General features: G+C 41.1%; 3 protein-coding genes across 3 annotated transcripts; 2 read left to right on the plus strand and 1 right to left on the minus strand.

The window, feature by feature from the left end:
* On the minus strand, positions 1-9406 carry LOC139298782 (palmitoyltransferase ZDHHC3-like). Its single transcript, XM_070921547.1, has 7 exons — positions 9221-9406; positions 4357-4688; positions 4057-4181; positions 3102-3198; positions 2353-2434; positions 1868-1998; positions 1-849 (listed from the first exon to the last, which is right to left on the minus strand). The coding sequence occupies exons 2-7, from the start codon at positions 4657-4659 to the stop codon at positions 691-693; spliced, it is 897 nt and encodes a 298-aa protein (XP_070777648.1). The 5' UTR covers positions 4660-4688; positions 9221-9406; the 3' UTR covers positions 1-690.
* Positions 9407-11098: 1692 nt separating this feature from the next.
* Positions 11099-14189, plus strand: exosc7 (exosome component 7). The gene is made up of 8 exons (XM_070922019.1): positions 11099-11182; positions 11350-11451; positions 11664-11758; positions 12485-12650; positions 13226-13296; positions 13391-13514; positions 13605-13760; positions 14030-14189. Exons 1-8 carry the CDS (start codon positions 11126-11128, stop codon positions 14132-14134), a joined length of 876 nt encoding a protein of 291 aa, XP_070778120.1. The 5' UTR covers positions 11099-11125; the 3' UTR covers positions 14135-14189.
* Positions 14190-15487: 1298 nt separating this feature from the next.
* On the plus strand, positions 15488-18192 carry LOC139299174 (tetranectin-like). Its single transcript, XM_070922087.1, has 3 exons — positions 15488-15599; positions 15795-15893; positions 17023-18192. Exons 1-3 carry the CDS (start codon positions 15503-15505, stop codon positions 17427-17429), a joined length of 603 nt encoding a protein of 200 aa, XP_070778188.1. The 5' UTR covers positions 15488-15502; the 3' UTR covers positions 17430-18192.
* Positions 18193-18980: the final 788 nt, after the last annotated feature.

Raw genomic sequence — 18980 nt, forward strand, 5'->3', positions numbered from 1 at the left:
AATCAATGTGATCCTGTCTCACCCTGACTGTCACATTAAGGCAAAATAATAGACATGTCTTTAAAAATAGCAGATGCCACTAATGCACTGTTCTAAGGCGAATCATCCGCAGGACTCAGCAAAAGATTATTGCAACGACAGAAATACAGCAAATGATGAAGTGTTTACAGGAAGACAAAATCAGGTGTCCATCTTGGCAAACGGACTGCGCTGCTTTGAGCGAAAACGTTCTGGACTTCAGTTTCCAGTTCACATTGTTTAGTCTTGGAAGCAGGAAATGATCAGACATATTGTAGGACATTTTTCCAAAACTCAGTATCTTGGCGTCGTTTCGCCAACTCCTATCAAGTGCTTCATGTCAAGATGTCGCTGCTCAATTTGAGATGGTTTTTTTGTCTCTTCTTGTAAAGCTTTTCTGTACAGCTACACCTCATTAATCTCATTCAGCACCAAGAGGGAAACAATACAAGAAGAAAAGGTGCCAAGTTGGTAAAAAATAAACATTTTGACGACGTATTCGCTTACAACAGAACACCCTGAAATATCAATAAATGAAATATCCATAAACGAAAGAATATGTAGAAGTGGTTAAGAGGAGTTCATGCTCATTGAGGTCTGGCCAATAGGAGGGCAGACCAGGATTGATCAGTCCAAGTCCACAGCAGCAGAGCTCAGCTCGGTTTCCAGCTTTCACACAATGTACTGGTACACGTCCGCCTTGCCGTGGTCGGGTGTTGCAAAGGGGCTCAGCCAGGCTATGGAGAACGGATGGCCAAACACCACCTTCAAATTCATCCATTTTGATTTCTTGGCCCATCGTCTCTCCTCCTTCTTGAGCTGTTCGATACCCTGCGAGAACAAGATGCAACAAGCAGGAAAAGGATGAGTCTCCAGTGCTGATTCACGCTCAAAGCGGATACGTAGATTAATTTACGGCTGTGTGTTTTAAGCATAACGTGTCAGTATTAGGGATAAAAAATTATGCATGTTTGCATTCTTTTGTTTTTTTTCTCAGAGGTCTTTATCAGGGTTAGGTGACTCACTCTCAGCGTTTCCTGATGTCTAAGAACAGCACACACACAACAGAGAACCGCAGGCCCTATTTGATTGAACATGACCGAAATAGATGATCTTTGTAGTGAATATTATAACACTGTGAGTCATCGTCGTCGGTGGTTAGAGCGGATACGTTATGAGAAAATGTCTACTTACATGGAGGTATTTAGGTGATTTACCTACCTGCTCCTGCTTACATCTGTGCTCTGATTTAATGAACAACAGATAGTATGAATGAATGACTTATTTTAGGAAGTCAGAACTTTATCATGTGTGTGTGTGTCTGGTGTTCCTCATTGTATTGTTATGTTTTTGGGGCATTTTATGCTTTTATCAGAGTCGACAGTAGAGAGATGGCAGGAAATGAAGGAAGAGATTAATTTCAGATACGATTTATGGTCTGTATTTTTTCTGCAATAGCCCTCAATCGTATTTACATTCAGAAATGACCTTTCTATATAGTAGTTTTCATTGTAAGTGTCGAGGTACGCCAATCCCATGCTGGATTCAAATTGCCTTCACATACACGAAAGATTCACAGGAAATGAAGCAGTGAGTAATCCAGCGTCCCTGCTTGTAATTTTATCTCACTGATATCAGCCTCACTGTGAACTCTCTTTAAACATATCACAGCCGTTTTAAGTTAAGACGTAAATCACCCCAGAACAGTTTTTGTTTCAATGTTGTAAACAACATGAGGCCAGAACCTATTGAATAATACAAAAAAACATTTCTGCAGTGCAGCATCTTACATACTGAAATTCAGTTTTTAGGAGGCGCACAGAAGAGCGATATAGTTAATTTTACTCACCGTCTCATCGGTACAGATGGAGTGGACCTGGGTCCCAAACATGACTGCAGTGAAGATCAGAAAGAGGAGTCCCTCGAAGCAGAGGAGGATGAGGAGGATGACAGTTGCCGGTGGAGAGAAGTTACTGCACTCTGTGGAAGGACGGAGAGCAGAGAGAGAAAGATTTCTCACGTTAAAAAGAAGAAAACCTTATAGCTACAAAGTGGAGTTTAACACCTCACTAAAGGGCCCCTGCTTCATTAACAAAACACATAAATAATGACGTAACTTATGGCTACGGCTGGTAAGAATGTCTTTTATCCTGAACGTTGATCTTGAAATAAAAGCATCAAATATGCAGCTATCCATTGTCTTTTTGTAAGACTGTCCTCTTCATCTCGTCTCTTGGGGTTGTAATCAGCTATATTTGCACATAAAGTTGGATGGTGGTAAAACAGTACAGTCCCTAGTGAATTTGGAAATCTAGCAGCCATTATATTACTTACTTGTCCAGTCTTCTTCAATGCAGAAAACAAAATGGAAGGCCACCAAGACTAGCGCATGGAAGGATATTAGTGCAATATACATCTGGGGGAGATAAAAAAAATAATAAAAAGATAATATTATTAGATAAACAGTCATAACATCATAACAAACTTCAAAACACAAGTGGGAGCGCTATCTCAAATGTTTTATTTTGACAAGATTTAAATCTCTGGACATCCAGAGCCTGTTTAACTATATTTCATACTGAAATATATTCAAATTAGGGTTGCATATGTGTAAAGATCTATACAGTGAATTAACATAGTGCCAGAGGCGAGTACAGATGTGAGATACAGCACTATAGTTAGTGTGAGAATGAGCCTGTTGACATGAATGCTGACTATTTTTCTGTTATTCAGTGCTCAACCCATTTTAAAAGGTGTTACACTTTTGCAAAAGTAAAAACTACAGCATCTTTCCTGAAGTGTCAGCACAATGTTATAAATATTTTAATACAATTTAATACTTAGGTTTATTTCCTGCTCTAAGCTGGTAAACTACTCATTTATTTAGCTTTCTTTTGATTCACTGTGTTCTTGTGGGATCATCATGATCGGTGTTCTCTTGTACTGGTATATTTTAAACTGGTAAACTGTGTGAACAATAACCCAGCTTATACATACATAAGCATACATACAGTACATCTAAAATAAATATAATACATTATGTTTGTGTAGTAACATCTGGGCTCCGGAGTTTAAAGACTCACTGTGAAGAGCACAAAGTATTTCTGGTTGCTCTCTCCGACACAGTTGTTCACCCAGGGACAGTGGTGGTCCATCTTCTTGATGCAGCGTTTACACACACTGTGGACACAAAGATACATAATAAAGATGAAACTGAGGCTTTTTTTTGAGGCTGCAAAAGAAGACCAGTCTGAATATAGAGTATATTCAAAAAGACACATACAAACTCTCTGTCAGTCCACCTTTAGCAGCTTAATTCACTCAAGTGATGACACTGACGTGAGAGACTGGGACAGGCTGCTCTCAATCATGGTGGCTGGACTGTGTCTGTTTGAGTGTGTGTGAGAGGTTATTTCACGTTTATCTCACAGAACTGCAGCTCACAATCTATCATCTGACAACGCCGAAAGTCAAACTCAATCTATTCGTGTGCTTTGTTTGGGCACTTTCTGAGGGGAATCTATATTTAACAAGCTGCCATCCTGTGCGTAATATATTACACTTACGGGTCATTAGAGACAGGTTTATCATCTGAACCTCCCACAAGGATGACTCATAATATTCAGCAAAAAAAAAAAAAAGATCTATTTCATTCAAACTGACACCCATTTTCTCCTCTGAGACAGAATGACTCACTGCCTTTACAATTCAATTACTCTGCAGTGTTTTTGTGCTTTTCATGCCTTGAGATCCCAGGGAAACCACGAGCAGCCTCAGAGGGAACTCCTCATTATCAAGCTGCAGAGTCTGCAGGGAAATGCTACACAGCTACACAGGGGAGGCAGGAGAACCGGCGCAGGAACAAACACAGGTGAGGAGAAGAGTCCCCAGTGAGGGGGGCACATCAGGACTTTCCTCTGTGAGGTGCAGACTTCAGCAGAACCCTCTAAGCACCCAGACCCACATCTTAAAAGTTGCAGTTTGCAGCGGGGAGTGTAATCTCTCCTACAATCTATGCATTCACAGGGAGTGCTGTACCTGCAGTGGTGAGCTCTGTCAGGCTTGATGCTGCAGCACTTGGGACACTTGTACACCACCTGTCCCGGTTTGAGCTGCAGGCTTTCGATGAACTCTTTGGTAGCGTTCCCTTTAGGCACGGCTCCCTGAGAGAGAAGGGAGGGAAAAGATGCGTTGACAAGGAGTTCACTTGTAGTTTCTGTTACTGCAGAGGTGTTTCCTTTCCATTCATTTGGCTGCATTAGCGCCTTAAAGATCGAAAATTCACCCTCACTGCAAAAAAAACATAACGATGAAACAATTATTTTGAGTCTGACTGACCGGGTCTGTGCACATCGCCTTGGCATGAGAGGCGAGGGCGAGGAAAGCGAGGCCGTTGAAGATCACCCCGTTGAAGAGGCTGTAGGCCACGTTCTTGGCAGGCAGCAGCATGACAAACACCACCACAAACTCGGCGTAGAAGACCAGGAACCAGGTGATGACGCCGCACACGATGCCGCAGCCGTCGCGGATGAACCACATGGTGCCTGTGCCGGTGCGGGGCGGGGGAGGGGCGCAGTGCTCGGGCTTCAGGTAGCCAGCTTGCCGCTCGATGTCCCTGGTGCGGTGCGCCGGGCTCATCATCCTACAACGCCCGTGGCTCCGACCACATGCTGCCAGGAGAGAGGAGAGAGGCAGATGGAGAGGAAGAGGGGAAGCAGAGAGATGGGAAGGAAATGAAAGAAGAAAGGAATTAGAGAATTAGGTAAGGGATGCAGAGTGAGAATATGTCGACGAGGGAAGGCTGCAACTAACAATTATTGTCACTATCTGCTGATTATTTGCTCGATTAATTGTTTGGTCTATAAAATGTCAGAAAAGAGTGAAAGATACCCTCTACGGACTTTTTTTTTCCTACCAACAATCCAAAACCCAAAAATGACAGATTTACTATCACGAAAGACAAAGAAAAGCCACTAATCCTCACAGAAAAGACACTGGAACAAAAGAAAGTTTGCTATTTTTGACTAAAAAATGTAAACAATTAGTCAATTATCAAAATAAGTGACAGTATACAGCTCTGTATAAATGTCCTGTCTTCATTACAGCAATATCACAATGGAAGAGTGCTGTCCCACAACAATTAAGAGTCTGTGTAAACCATCTGTGCTCTACATCCTCGAGGAATATAAACAAAGATAGGGGGCTAATAAGACACAGTGAATCAGCAAATGAGGTTGAGGACTATACTCAGGAGGAAGCATTAACTGAAGGAGGAACAAACACTGACTGGTCCAATCCCAAAAGGCCAAATAATCAAACCCAGATTCCTCCCGCAGCGAAAAAGAAGAGGTGGCTGTTGGCTTTAGAGGCTGTAATTCACCATTTGGCCTTAAAAGTGAAACAAAACAATGCTTTAACAAAACAGCCTACACAGTCGTCCGGAGCTGCACTAGGCCTGAGTGTGTGTGTCCAGACGAGGCTTATGAATAAGCAATCGAGCAGGTCTGAGTGTGAGTAGACAAAAGATGGTGAGACTTCAAAGGGGATGAAATGTCAGAAAACCAAAAATAGGCCTCACTATTATATGCAGATAACACAGCTTATTCCCGGCGGATGGCTGGACCTCTGCGCCCTTCTCCCCACTAACACCTAAGCTTATAGTGAGTTCAATCAAATTGCTTGGTCATTCCTGAGGATTCAATCTATCCATTAGGCTTAACTGAGCGATAGCCTAATCTCACTTTTATGTCCGTATTAATCAGGGCTTGGGCCAATGATCCTGGCAGTTAAGCATGCTTCCTTCCCTCGAGGACTGGAATTTAATCAGATTGAAAACGATACAGCGTTCCTACGTCGCACGTTTGGAATGAAATGAATCAACGTCATCTCTGGGTTAAACTAAAACATCTCACAGCCCATTACAGTCCAGATCACTTGCCAGACCCCGTTCCCTCCTCGTATGCTTCCAGTTTCAATTTGTACAAGACTGCCACTAACATTAGTCAGTGGAGGTGGTCTATCAAGTCTGTTTCAGGGGGGGCCCACTCCTCTTCTAAAACACTGCAAGTAACCAAAGTGTGACGTCCAAGTAACAATAAAACATAATACAAAATACAGCACATTTACACAGGACTGCCTTCTAAAATTATACAGCAACATGGACGATAAAACTCTGCCAAGAATTACACGATGAGCACAACACAACAGGTCTTAAAATGAACAGATCACTTGTATAATAGGCTGAGATGGTGCTTCCATCTTGAAATCATTTATAAAAAGGCAAATAGTTCATTAATGCTAGCTGTACATTTCTACAGGGATTACTTCTCAACAACTTGAATTTATCCATCTGTATGTCTCCCACCATTCCAGTAATCCAAGTCTTTAAACAATTACGAAACACTGGGAGACCGGGGCACTGTCTTGATAAAAATGTACTTTAAAATACTGCTGCGTAGCCTCTTGACCCTTTTCACCACGCTTGTCATCACACAGTTATGTTGGAGGTCTGGTGTGTCTGCGGCTATCACTTTCACTACAAGTCATGGATTACTTTACCATCTGTCTTGGCTCCAGCAGCAGTAAATATATTTGCACACAATTTCAAGGGTGCTTGTACTTAAGTATCATTTTATGGTTCTTTATACTTCACTGCAAAAAACTTTCAGGTAACTTCAGCTTATTCATGATGGAAAGTTAAGACTTAGATTTAGTTACCACGCCCCGACTCTTCAGTACATTTGACTGAACTGAAGCTAAACATCTTTCCTTATGTAGTATTTATTCATCTTTTTAATGTCTTTTAAAAGGTTTTCTAATGTTTTAAAAAAAAAAGCACTTTAAATTGCCTTTATATATGAAACATGCTCTACAAATAAAACACAGGAAATCATATCAAAGCTTTTTACTTCAGTCACTGTAAGACGAAATAACAATTTCATTTCTTGGAAAAATCCTTGTTAAACAGGTTTTGTTCTATCAGTCAGGCTGACTGTTGGTAATTGATGTGGCTGTTTACCAGCGTAGATCTGACTCAGCTGGTGGGAGTCGCCCATTTCAAGAAAAACTTGTTCCTATGAGGGGGGATACAGGATGCTTGATAACGCCCGGTAAAGTAATTGTTATGTGAACTGCTTTAACATTTCACTCCATTAGAAACAAAGACGCTTCGATTGGCCCTAAAAGATAATAAAGTAAGAAAGACCTGGAACAAAACTAAATGAGTTCACCGTCAACCAAGTCAATGGTTTATAATGAGTCTATAGATTTCTCTCAGTGAATAGCTGTTTTTACAATGAAAACTACTGACTGACTTGATTGTAACAGAAACACTGTACAGAACAGCCCCCTCTTTTCTTGTGGCAACACAAAGATGTAACAGTTAAGAGTTTCTGTATTCTTTGAAATGCCACTATCATAATGACTCTGCAGTACTGTGAGACTAGATACTGCTTATATTATGCTCATAGTATTCCCGTTTCCATGTTGTACATTAACTACACAGAGTTGTGTCTGTCTTTCTCCTATATGTGTGCAAGTCAGTTTCACCTTTGGCGTGTTAGGCCTTAAATCAAGCATCCTCCCTTCGTCCTCTGAGAAGCTCTTATTCAATTAATGATTTATGGGTGCGTTTGAGACCCTGCTGCTGCTAGAGCGCATTTCAAAGTAACTGACGCCGACTGACGGATGAGAGACGTGATGTTGAGATGAGAGGCGGATAGATTTGACCTCCTGCGGAGTTAATTCACACTTTAATATGATTTCACTTTACTGATAACCTTCATTTGACGAATTACAAAACAAAAGTTTGTGGACTAATGACTAGAGAGGCAACCCGTCAGTTCAGGTCTGTTGAGCTAACACAGACATAGCAATCATAATTGTATTTAAAAAGTTTTAGTAGCACATGACGAGAGCTTGATGAAATCTGTGACCCACCGGACTGTGAGAAACGTCAGGATTAACTATATCAAAAAGACCAAATTGTCAACCAGGTATTGACAGGTGAGGTCTTAATAGTACCCTACAGAGAGACCTATACACTACAGTTTCTCCTTTCACAGCTACCCAAGTTTGCGACATTGTGTAAATTCTGTGGAGGCACCATTTTTGGAGATAATGTATGAGAAGATATCAACGTTTGGAGTTGATGCAATAAAACAGAAATTCCTAATTGGGTCACAGAGTCTAGTAACCCGTGTGTGAACCTTCAGCTTGGTAACTTGGCATGAACTCTTAAAGTTCGGATGATTTAGAGGGGAATAAACATGCGCACCAAAATATATCGTGACAACTTAATAGAGTTGAAACGATTAGTCAATGAATCTGCAGCTATTTCAATGATCGATCAGTGTTTTAAGTCATTTTTCAAACAAAACATCCAAACATGAAATGAAACAATCTTTACCAGCAGTCCTAAAATATTAGCCATTACAAACAGCTTCACTTGAGTGGATAGAGACATGAAAATCCCAGTTTCTTGGTGAGCAGTGTAGGGGTTATCATATCTGACGAAGAAAAGCAGCAAATACTCACATTTGAGAAGCTGTAACCTGTTAATGACTGCCATCTGAAAAATGGCTCAAAATGATAAAATCGATTATCAAAATAGATTCATTTTCTATTGAATGACTAACTGATGATTTGATCAGCGCAGATGCCAACTCTCAGTCCAGCAACACGTACTCACAGTATCCCATTGGAGAAACTTCAGTCCAAACACTTTTAACTCAAATTTGGTCTATAGAGAAAAATATCTGGGTCTTTAACTTGCTAAATGCTTGACTTGCTAATCTAATAACTTGCTATACACTCCTTTTGAGTTTAGTTGATTTATTGGATGACATGGAAGACATGAACTTAAATATATTGGAAAACCTAATAGGTAATAATTAGAAAATTAAAATCTCTGAGGTGCCCTTAAGCAGGGCTCTGAACTCCCTGAAGATGGATAAGCAAAACGGGAATGATCCTGTCATAACAAACAGGGCCTATACGGTTATTACGGCATTACAGGGATATAATGAATGAACTTCCAGAGAGTGCTAATACGATGAACGCGACCAGGAAGTAACTCTGGCAGCTGTAGCAAGAAATCTGGATTTCTATTAGTTGATAGCTGATAACAGTCATACAGCGGGCGTCGCATTGAACCACATCAAGAGTAAACGCTTCCGCTGGTTTTAAAAAAAAAACAACCTACCTCGCTCTCTCCTGACTTGTCCACAGAAGTTTCTTGGTTACGTAGTTTTGGAGCCTTACGAAGTGAGAAACTGGAAGCGAGTGTTTTCCTCCGCCGCTCCGTCTGTTAGCGCAATCCCAGCTAACCTCACTGATCTGCGGACAGCTTCTCCCAACGGCTCCGCGGCCGGGCTCCCGCTTTCACTGCCGCCCGGTTTCGACGAGGTGTTAATTAGCCTCGTTCGTATGCTAAGTACAGCGGAGGACCGAGCCTTTAAAACAGGCCGTTGTCTGTCTCCTTTGGTGCTTCCTTCTGTGTCAGATCCAGAAAGCTTTGCGGGCAGCAGGACAGCACAGCGCAGATCCAACCAGGAAGTCCGGTACCCTCTCCTGGCTGATTTGGGCGTTTGTGCCCTGAGAGAGGTCTATCAGGCAGCACTTTCTCCCAGGCTGTGCAACGCCCCCAATAAAATGTGGGGCAAAATCCCGCATGCACTTCGGGATAGTTTAATTAATTTGTCTTTCTGAAATGCTGAAACGTGATACTGGGGGATTATGTTCATAAACTAAACTGGTGTTCATTGATACTATCTCAGCCCCAGTGCATTTCACGTATTATTGCAAACATTATAAAAATATTTAACGACACTTACCACCCAGGCTTAAACTGTTAGGAGGCCCCTCAGCAAAACATGTTTCTGGGCCCCTTGTTTCTACTGCTCTCTTTGCAATTTGTACAATGTGCCTATGATTAAACACAAGTTGATTTAAGAATATGCATCAAGTAAGCATAAAACTGAAATAATAACACTGTTTTAATAATAGATTATGACACAGGGCTCCTCTTCTAGACAGGGCTCAGGGTAAAGAAGCAGGACCCACCTCAAGGCTCTTATCATGTCAGTTGATATTGTGCATTACTGGTGCATATTCCTAAATAGATTTTGTATTTAATTAGCACAAAACAGTTGACATACCTGCAGCTTTGGGGACCCCTGTAGTTCTGGGGACCCAGGACAGCTGCCTGCTTTGCTTGTTTGATTATCCAGCCTTGCTTACTGGTGTTTTGAAGATATCCAGAATCCTCAAAGACATTTATAGCCTAATCTTCTGGATGTTCAGAAAAAGGCTCAACTTTAGAAACGGATTAAAAATCTTTTTTTAGCCTTCTGTAGATTTTTTTCCCCCTCCAGGTGGTTAGAGGAGTGTTTGATGATTCTGGAAATGCCTTCAAAACAGCAGCACACGAAAAGGGTGATCAATTGTGAGTGTGGTGCTTAACAATAGATGACAGACTGACTGATGTGTTTATTTATCTATTTCCCATTTTCCTTTTTTTTATTCTCTATGAAACAAGTGTTCATTCATCATGACAAAGATTAGTTTCACTCCAGTATGCAGCCACAGCTCCCTGAAAGTCCTGACTCAGAGAGAATAAACATTAAAGACAGATCTAGAATCAGTTCTTGGCTGTAGTGGAAATATGAGAACTATTTGATCTGACCCAGAGTCTGTGATAGAGACGGGATTGTGTACATCAAACAGAGGAAAGTGACAGATAAAAACAACAGCAATGTATTTTACACTCAGAAACTCAGATATATAGAGAGATATACGGCAGAAGATGTTATGTTTTGCTAAATTAAGCAACAACTCGAAAATAGGCTGTACAAAGAAAACTTATTTCAAAATAGTGCCTTAAAGTATTTTTTTTCGGTATCCCTCACGACTAGTCGCACTTTTTAGAATTCACAGTCTGTGTTTGAGACTGGCTGCACCGGTTGGGCGGGGTCTTCCATCTCCCGAAGGAGCATTTGGAAACGGGACATTCCGGTGAGCAAAGCGGGGAACCTTCGATATTTCGTCGCCTTTTGATGACGCAGAAGAAAAGCGACACATACACACACGCTGCCAGTATTTTTACATTATGGCAAGAGTACAAGTTAGCGAGGCTGAAAAAGTGTACATTTTACACGGTATACGGGTAAGCCTTCTACTGCTTGACTTCAGCCTTTGACCCCTGTAATTTTAAAAAAATCGACAAATGCCACGACAGTGATTTGTGCTCTATAACGGCAGAAAACTAGCTAGCAGCGTTAGCATTCGCTAACTCTGAGACTGTAGTGTTGACATGTTGACTGTTGTCATCAGGATGACTTACGGGTGGATGGAAGAGGCTGTGAGGACTACAGACACATGGAAATAGAGACCGACGTGGTGTCCAACACAGACGGCTCAGCCAAAGTCACACTGGTAATGTTACAGTATGTGCAGCAGTAAGTCCTACGTGACATGTTGGCCCCTTTTCTGTTCAAACAGAAACTTGTCATCCTGTCAACACTTCCAACGGCACATACTCCCACATATTAGTTATATCTAATGTCTACTGTCTTTTTATTGCACGTAATTTCTCAGGAGGGATGACTTGTTATTTTCTCATATGTTCTGTTTTGTCTCTCTGTCAGGGACACACAGCGGTTCTAGTGGGGATTAAGGCTGAAATTGGAAAACCAAGGCCCATGGTGCCAAATGAAGGCTACTTGGAGTTCTTTGTTGATTGGTAGGTATGGTGCATATTGATTTAGACTCTTTTTTTTATAGATTCAGCCATTAAACCAATCAGTTATGAAGATTATACCTTCCAGCATGTAGGAGGCAACATGGAAAAACAATTCTATATAATGGTATATGTAATTTTATATCATAGGAGGCGATATAAACAGTATAGCAAAATCTCTAATGATGAACAAATGTATATTGTCTCATGGTGTATATATTAAAGGTTTAACCAAAAAGTAGCTGTGCAGTATGATTACACTGGACATTGAGGGGTTGTTTGTAAGAATTCACCTTTTAACAAGTACTCAATTACTTTATCAAAATTACATATTTTCAATTGAAATCAAAAGTGCAAGTGTCTCAAACAAAAATCTTATAACCAAAATGGATGATGTTCAAAAATCGCAAAAGAAAATTCTTAGTAATAGGAAAACAGTTTTTGGTAGTGTTTTGATGGATACCCTGCCACTAGGAGGTAGTATTGTACCATCTGTTCCCTGTGAGATGCATCTCCAACACATCCAAGTGACAGTGGATTTACCAAAGAAAATATTATTATATTGCCTTAAATATGCCGTAAATGTGTGTGAAGATAGGTAGCGGGGTTGGCCAGTATCACTGCTTCCCCTACTTTCTCTTCCTTATCTCTGTCCCATTAACTCCAGTAAGAATAAAACATCTCAGACTGATAGATATTCTGTTACCTCACATGTTTATTGTCTACTAGTTCGGCCAATGCGACCCCCGAGTTTGAGGGCAGAGGAGGAGAGGAGCTTGGGACGGAGCTGAGTAACACTCTCTACAAAGTCTTCAACAACAAACACAGCGTGGACCTGAAGAGCCTCTGCATCAGTGCAGGAGAACACTGCTGGGTTCTCTATGTGGATGTGCTGGTGAGTGGCAACGTCCGATAATGTCTTTCACTTTCGGAAATGCCACCCTAACATTCAAGCCCAAGTTCATGCAGCGATTCTCTCAAGCTCTTGTTTTCATTCTTTGCACTATTTCCTCTGCCAGTTTTTGTATTTACCAACAAGTGCAACACCGTGAAAGCCTTCGAGGAAGATTGTCTAGAAGTGTGCTCACCATCTCTATGATGGCGAGCTTTTCGCCCCACCTTTGAGTGTTGCTGAACAGCTACAAACACTTCTTCAGACGTGGGTTTGATGTAATCGTCCATCCGCGTCATACAGACTGGTTCATTTCCTGCATAGTATTTTTTTTCAATTTATTTAGCTGATATACTTCGATTTCTGTTCCTACATGTATGATAAGACATGATAACTCATCTTTGCATGTAAAATACTGTTTGATAAACCACGTAGAGTTGGTCAGATTCTCCTGGACAAAGACTTCGGTGTTTCAGTGGAGAAGTTAATCAAAGCAGCACATTTGACATCAGAATCGGCTTATTTGGTCTGTGTATATTTGGTTCCATGGTCTTCACTAAAGTAAAATGTTTCAACAGCTCTTGCAGTGTGACGGAAATCTGTACGATGCCATCTCAATAGCTATCAAAGCAGCTCTCTTCAACACAAAGTGAGTAAAGTGTTACTTATCCTTTGCTCTCTTACAACTGAGTTAATCAGTAAAATGAAAGCTTATGGACAGTCTTCTGTTACCTTACTGACAGAATTCCCAGAGTGCACATATCAGCCGACGATGAAGGAGGGAAGGAAATTGAGCTATCAGACGACCCGTATGATTGTATGAGACTCAATGTAGAAAACGTCCCTTGTATAGTGACGTTGTGCAAGGTAAGCTCACTTGCTGATACTCATGATCACACCAACAGTGAAGCGTATAGGCTGCTTGGCTCCCCTGACACTGTGTGTGTGTTTCTGCAGGTGGGCCACCGGCACGTAGTGGACGCGACTCTGCAGGAGAAGGCCTGCTCTGTGGCGAGCCTCATCATCTCCGTCACACACAAGGGCGCAGTCACCTGCACGAGGAAGGTGGGCGGAGGCAGCCTGGATCCAGAGAGCATCTTTGAAATGACAGAGGTGAGTCCAGGCGTCCTCCTCGGCCATCTGGCCTCCTCTCGCCTCGGCTGAAGCATTAGCATAAAGTGATTTTGCTTTATTTTCATTTAACCGTTGCCTTGGTAAAAAAAAAGAGCTGGATGAATCTACAGTTCTGTAACATAATGATCTCCTAGACTGACACATTTTAAAATATACAGAAGGATAAAAATTACAATAAACATGAGGTACTTTTTATTTTAATACAGGTTTTGAATGTGGTTATGTTTAAAGTATTTTGTTGTCTCCAGGCAGGTAAACGGGTCGGGAAGGCTCTTCATGCTCCGCTCATGAAGCTGCTGCAGCAGGAGGAGAGTTTGGGAACGAAGCGACAGAAAGTGGGCTTCCTTGGTTAAGATCAACTACTGTATCCACTCTTTGTACATGTATACACAATTTTCTAATAAAACATTAAATTTGTACAGCCTTCTTGTCTTTGTGCTTGTTTAAATTTACATACACTGTTATATGGTGATAGTGTTTTAACAAATACCATAAAAAAGACCATGTAGATGTAAGATCTGATTAATTAAGACCTCTCGTCACCACTGTTAAATGATTCTTACTGTCCAGCCACATGTTAACTCACAAAACAACTGGAGAATGTAAAGTAAAAGCAAACACAGCGCCTTCTAGATGAACCTGTGACGTTATTAATAACCAGTAGTTTGATTGTCCACAATATTCTGGAGTAGAGATCCTTTACAGATAAAGTTTTTTATTACTAGTTGAGATATGTTTTATGATAAAAAACAAAGTATGCTAAGGATATTGCAGAAGGACTATGTTCCACAAAGAAATCAAGTAGGTCCATGCTTTTGTTGAGTTCATTGTTTTTTGGTAAAGAAACAAAGGTGATACTCAGCACTTTGATCTGTAGTCAGTTACTGTACAGAGGAGCACAGAAAAGTCCAGTCTCTCTGCATCCTTTTGTTTTTGCCACGTGTCAGTCGAGGATTGTGTAAAGTGGAAGTCTTACAGAAAGACCAGATGTGACTCTGGATCATTTCCACTCTTCCCTCAGACTGTTGTTGGGTGTGTGCGTGTGCGCTGGCCGAGTGCAGACAGGTCCAAAACAAACTCCTATATATGGCTTTAGCTCAGAGCAGATTTTGAAACGACATCACATTTGCAGAGAATGGTTCATAAAATGATATAAAATTCAAAATAAGCTATAATATTTCAGGTAATTTAAAACTACATGAGAAACTTCACAGGTTATGATGAATGATTTCAGTGCCTCACTGCTGCCAAAAACACCTGGAAATATTTAAACCTTTCCAAATGAGGCTATACCGAAAGACTTCCAAAACACCTTTTGGCCAACTTTTAGGAAAGAAAGTCTTATTCCATCTCTTTTTTTTGCCGGACTAAACTAGTCTTTTGAGCCAAGGAATAAACTGTAACCAGGTTATTTGGGCATTTATGTAACAGATGAGTCAGTGTTTGTTTATTTCTTTTTCATATGCTTTGAGGGTTATGTCATGACTGCTTCACACTGTCTCGCCCTGTCTGCCAGTCTCCACCTGCTTTCCAGGCCTGGCTTTGCACCATCCTTTAAGTCCCCTGAGGTCGGTTTGTTATTCCTGCAAATGGCAGTTTTGGACTTGAGTATTTTTCCCTCTTCATAGAGATGAGAGGGAGGGTGAGACAGAGAGAGAGAGGGAGGGAGGGATAAATTGCAAGCATCCACGTTGGAGCTGCCTCAGTCAACAGGTCCAACCATGGAGTTCAAAGGAGTGTGTGTGCTGCTGGGAATACTAGTACTGGTGAGCTGCTCGTTTCAGCAGACTCCATCGAAGAAGAAGTTAGTGAAAAAAGGTAGATGGAAAACAACTGGTACAAATCTGTAGGAAGAATTACAAATCATTTGAATGTTGTATTTGAGATACCACTTTTTCTTTGTAATCATGCGCTCAAATATCCTTGAAAGAAGAAATTATTCAAACATTTTTTTCAGCATGCACAAACACCTGACATGAGTTTCCTTGTGTCTCTGCTGTTGTTCGAATCAAGACACAACAAAGGATGCTGCCATTGAGGCGCTGCAGAAGCAGATCAACGACATCTTCCAGGAGCTCAACCTACTGAAGGAACAACAAGCCCTGCAGACAGGTGAGCTCGGCTTTTCAACAGCGGGATCATACATTTGATAAAGGAATGCAAATAATTCCTCTAAGAAGGGCTCTATTACTCAAAAGTCTCCTAACGCCAGGACGCTCAGTGGTTTTAACCTGATGGAGTATAATATAAAGCGAGAATTAAATAAAATCCAAAGCATGACAGAAAAAACAAGACAAAATTATTGAAAACAATTTCCGCAAATTACATCTGTTAAGAGAGAGACGTGAGATAAAGATTAGTTTTAAAAAGAGATTTAAAAGAGCATACTGAGTTTGGATTTTGATCAACAGCTTCAATGTTCTTATATAAATAAAGTTGTTACCATGCAGTCAGTGACACCCAGAAAGCCTGGGGCCAGGTCACAGGTGGAGGGTCAGTAGGGGCCTAATATAATCATTTTACCCCGGGGCCTTCTGACAGGTTATTGCGGCCATGGTTCAGATAAAATCAGAGTTAGACTTGCAGATAAGCCCAGTTTTATCTCCTGTATCAGTAAACTTCCACCTGCTGAAGTGTTCTTATGCAAGATGAACTCCTTCCAGGCTTTGACATGCAATTATGTGGCTGTGACCTACTTTATGATCACCTGTGGAGGTCAAGCAGCCATCAGTATCACATATATAATAAAGACAAACACTTCTTAGTCTCACTTCTGTCTGCAGCGGATTACCAGGTGAATGTTTTATGGTGTAGCTGAGTGAATTTATTGATAGCGTGACGTGAGCTTTACTACAAACACTCACAAAATATGTATTCCAGTTGGAGTCAACGGTCTGAGTTATGCTTGTCTTAAAAATAAAGACAGATGAATTACATGTGTAGTCTTTGAAACTGCACGTTTATATCTGGACGGCACATGGCTGACTTCTTGTTCGGAACACAAAATGATATCCAGTTGTTCCTGCAAATCCAAAAATCTTCAGGACAGAAAAAAAAGCACAACATTTATCATGTTGCTGATTATCTCTGAGGATGTTTCTCCCGTCTCCAAAATACCACAGAGCTACTTTTATTCATGTTACCAAAAGGCAGTTCTCAGAGATAACAGGATACCTGACACTGAATCACAGTTTAGGTCCATCTAACCATCTGCCCCCCAACCTTTTATGTTTCTCTTCAGTCTGTTTGAAAGGCATAAAGATCAATGATAAGTGTCTCTTGGTTGACCCTGTGAGAAAACGCTACCACACTGCCAGTGAAGACTGCAACGCCCTGGGTGGTGTCCTCGCTGCGCCCACATCCAGCGATGAGAACGACCAGCTCAGAGACTACATCCGCCAGAGAATCGGCCCAGATGAGCAGATCTGGCTGGGCGTCAACGACATGGTGACCGAGGGCACCTGGGTGGACCAGACCGGCGTCAGCCTTACGTACAAAAACTGGGACACGTCCAACTACCGGTCCCCTCAGCCGGACGGCGGCCAGTCACAGAACTGTGTCGTCCTGTCCGGGGCCGCCCGTGGGAAGTGGTTTGACGAGAACTGTCGTGAGGAGAAGACCTCTGTCTGCCAGTTCAACATTGTTTGATCGTTTATCTCAACATTTCTAGCTGCTTTTACTGTGTACTCGTGCTGCAATGCCTCCCTGCCTGCTATTGTAAAAGGAGTTTTAAGCAAGTGGTTCTCAGCTGGTTTTCGGGACCAAATTCTGATCTAGAAGTCAGTTTGCACGGGACAGCGACATGTGAAGCTGATATTTTTTAAGTGATCTGGTGATATGTCATTTGCAGCATTCCTTGTGGTCACAATAAAACCAGGAAGGACACAGTTCAGTCTAGAATGAGCGAGAAATTGTGGGACAGCATCTCCTCCAAAGGAATCAATGGTTTCTGCCTTCATTTTATAGATTTTTGTATATTTTCTCATAAAAAAAGATACATCATCATTGTTCCCAATCATTTCAAAACATATGTTGGATGTTCATTATTCAAAATACCAGTATTCCTGCAACAAAAAGGTGTGTGTGGGTGCTGGCACCTTTCACAAAATGTCAAAACTAACTAACTTTATTTCCACACATCCCCACCTCAATTACAGCAGATCCATGACTCACTGGTTGAGAACCACTGGTTTAAACTCAAGCCTCCCTTCACAACTACTGTATTTTAACAACAAGACTTGCATGGAGCCAGAATTATAAGTGATATTGCATTAACATTAAAAAAAAAATATGACTCAATCTTCAACCACATTCTTTCAGGAGATTATTTCAGTTAGCTGGTCTTAGTCTCCTGTAATGTCTAGCCTGATGTAGCCTGAAACATTTCCATCAATAAACTATGAAAACACATTCATCTATTGTCATTTCTTGAAGGAAACTATAAAATACGGTTTTATCGCAAATCGCCAAGAGATTGAAATAAAGCAATTAATTCTCAATTAACTCTCAGCAAGAAAGCGAATAACTACGTCCCCAAAATGTCAAAAGGCTCAAAACTGAAAGAAAAAAAAACAGAAAAGCAGACTTTATTTTAAATTTAAAACCTGCATCTGCAAGAAATGTGGCTTCTGCATTTGTGGTTTCCAGTAAAAAAAAAAAAACACTTCTCCATGGTATGGTAAACACTGGCTACTGCAGTCTGAAGTCTTCCACGCCCTCCTTCACACTGTTTTTCATGGCCTGAGTTCCTGTGGTTGAAGTTGTTTTCACCATTCAGAATGCAAAAGCAGTATAAGAAGTAAACCGTTTCCTCACCAGGCCATTTTCCAAGAATTTATTGCAAAAGAAACTAAATTGTATTTACAGGTGAAGAAAAAAACAAATCTCTTAAAAACACACTAGTAAACAAAGCACTTTTAAAACAAGGACCAGAGGTACTTGCACATCTTGTCATCCTGAGTCCCTGCCACATCTGGGCAGAGATTTAATAAAACGAGACAAATCAAACATTAAAATTAAAATAGTTTCATTTCTGTTGCTTTCTTGCTGAGAGTTAGATGAGAAGACCGATAGCACCGCATGTTTGTGCAGTAAGCTACAGCCAGCAGCCACTTAGCTTAGCTTAGCATAGCAAAAAAGTTGGAAACAGGGGGAAACAGCTAGCCCGGATCTGTCCAAAGGTAACAAAATCCACCTACC

The sequence above is a fragment of the Enoplosus armatus genome, chromosome 16 (genome assembly GCF_043641665.1).
Source record: "Enoplosus armatus isolate fEnoArm2 chromosome 16, fEnoArm2.hap1, whole genome shotgun sequence".
In the NCBI taxonomy this organism is placed as follows: domain Eukaryota; kingdom Metazoa; phylum Chordata; class Actinopteri; order Centrarchiformes; family Enoplosidae; genus Enoplosus; species Enoplosus armatus.

Bases quoted from the DNA above. Each gene is read 5' to 3' on its own strand.
- LOC139298782 (XM_070921547.1), bottom strand. From the start codon at position 4,659: ATGATGAGCCCGGCGCACCGCACCAGGGACATCGAGCGGCAAGCTGGC. The intron at 4,182-4,356 runs GTCAGTCAGACT...CTTCTCTCTCAG, and splicing joins AGGCGATGTGCACAGACCCG to GGAGCCGTGCCTAAAGGGAA. The intron at 3,199-4,056 runs GTACAGCACTCC...TTGTGTCCACAG, and splicing joins GACAGAGCTCACCACTGCAG to TGTGTGTAAACGCTGCATCA.
- exosc7 (XM_070922019.1), top strand. From the start codon at position 11,126: ATGGCAAGAGTACAAGTTAGCGAGGCTGAAAAAGTGTACATTTTACAC. The intron at 13,515-13,604 runs GTAAGCTCACTT...GTGTTTCTGCAG, and splicing joins GTATAGTGACGTTGTGCAAG to GTGGGCCACCGGCACGTAGT. The intron at 13,761-14,029 runs GTGAGTCCAGGC...TGTTGTCTCCAG, and splicing joins GCATCTTTGAAATGACAGAG to GCAGGTAAACGGGTCGGGAA.
- LOC139299174 (XM_070922087.1), top strand. From the start codon at position 15,503: ATGGAGTTCAAAGGAGTGTGTGTGCTGCTGGGAATACTAGTACTGGTG. The intron at 15,600-15,794 runs GTAGATGGAAAA...GTTCGAATCAAG, and splicing joins GAAGAAGTTAGTGAAAAAAG to ACACAACAAAGGATGCTGCC. The intron at 15,894-17,022 runs GTGAGCTCGGCT...GTTTCTCTTCAG, and splicing joins ACAACAAGCCCTGCAGACAG to TCTGTTTGAAAGGCATAAAG.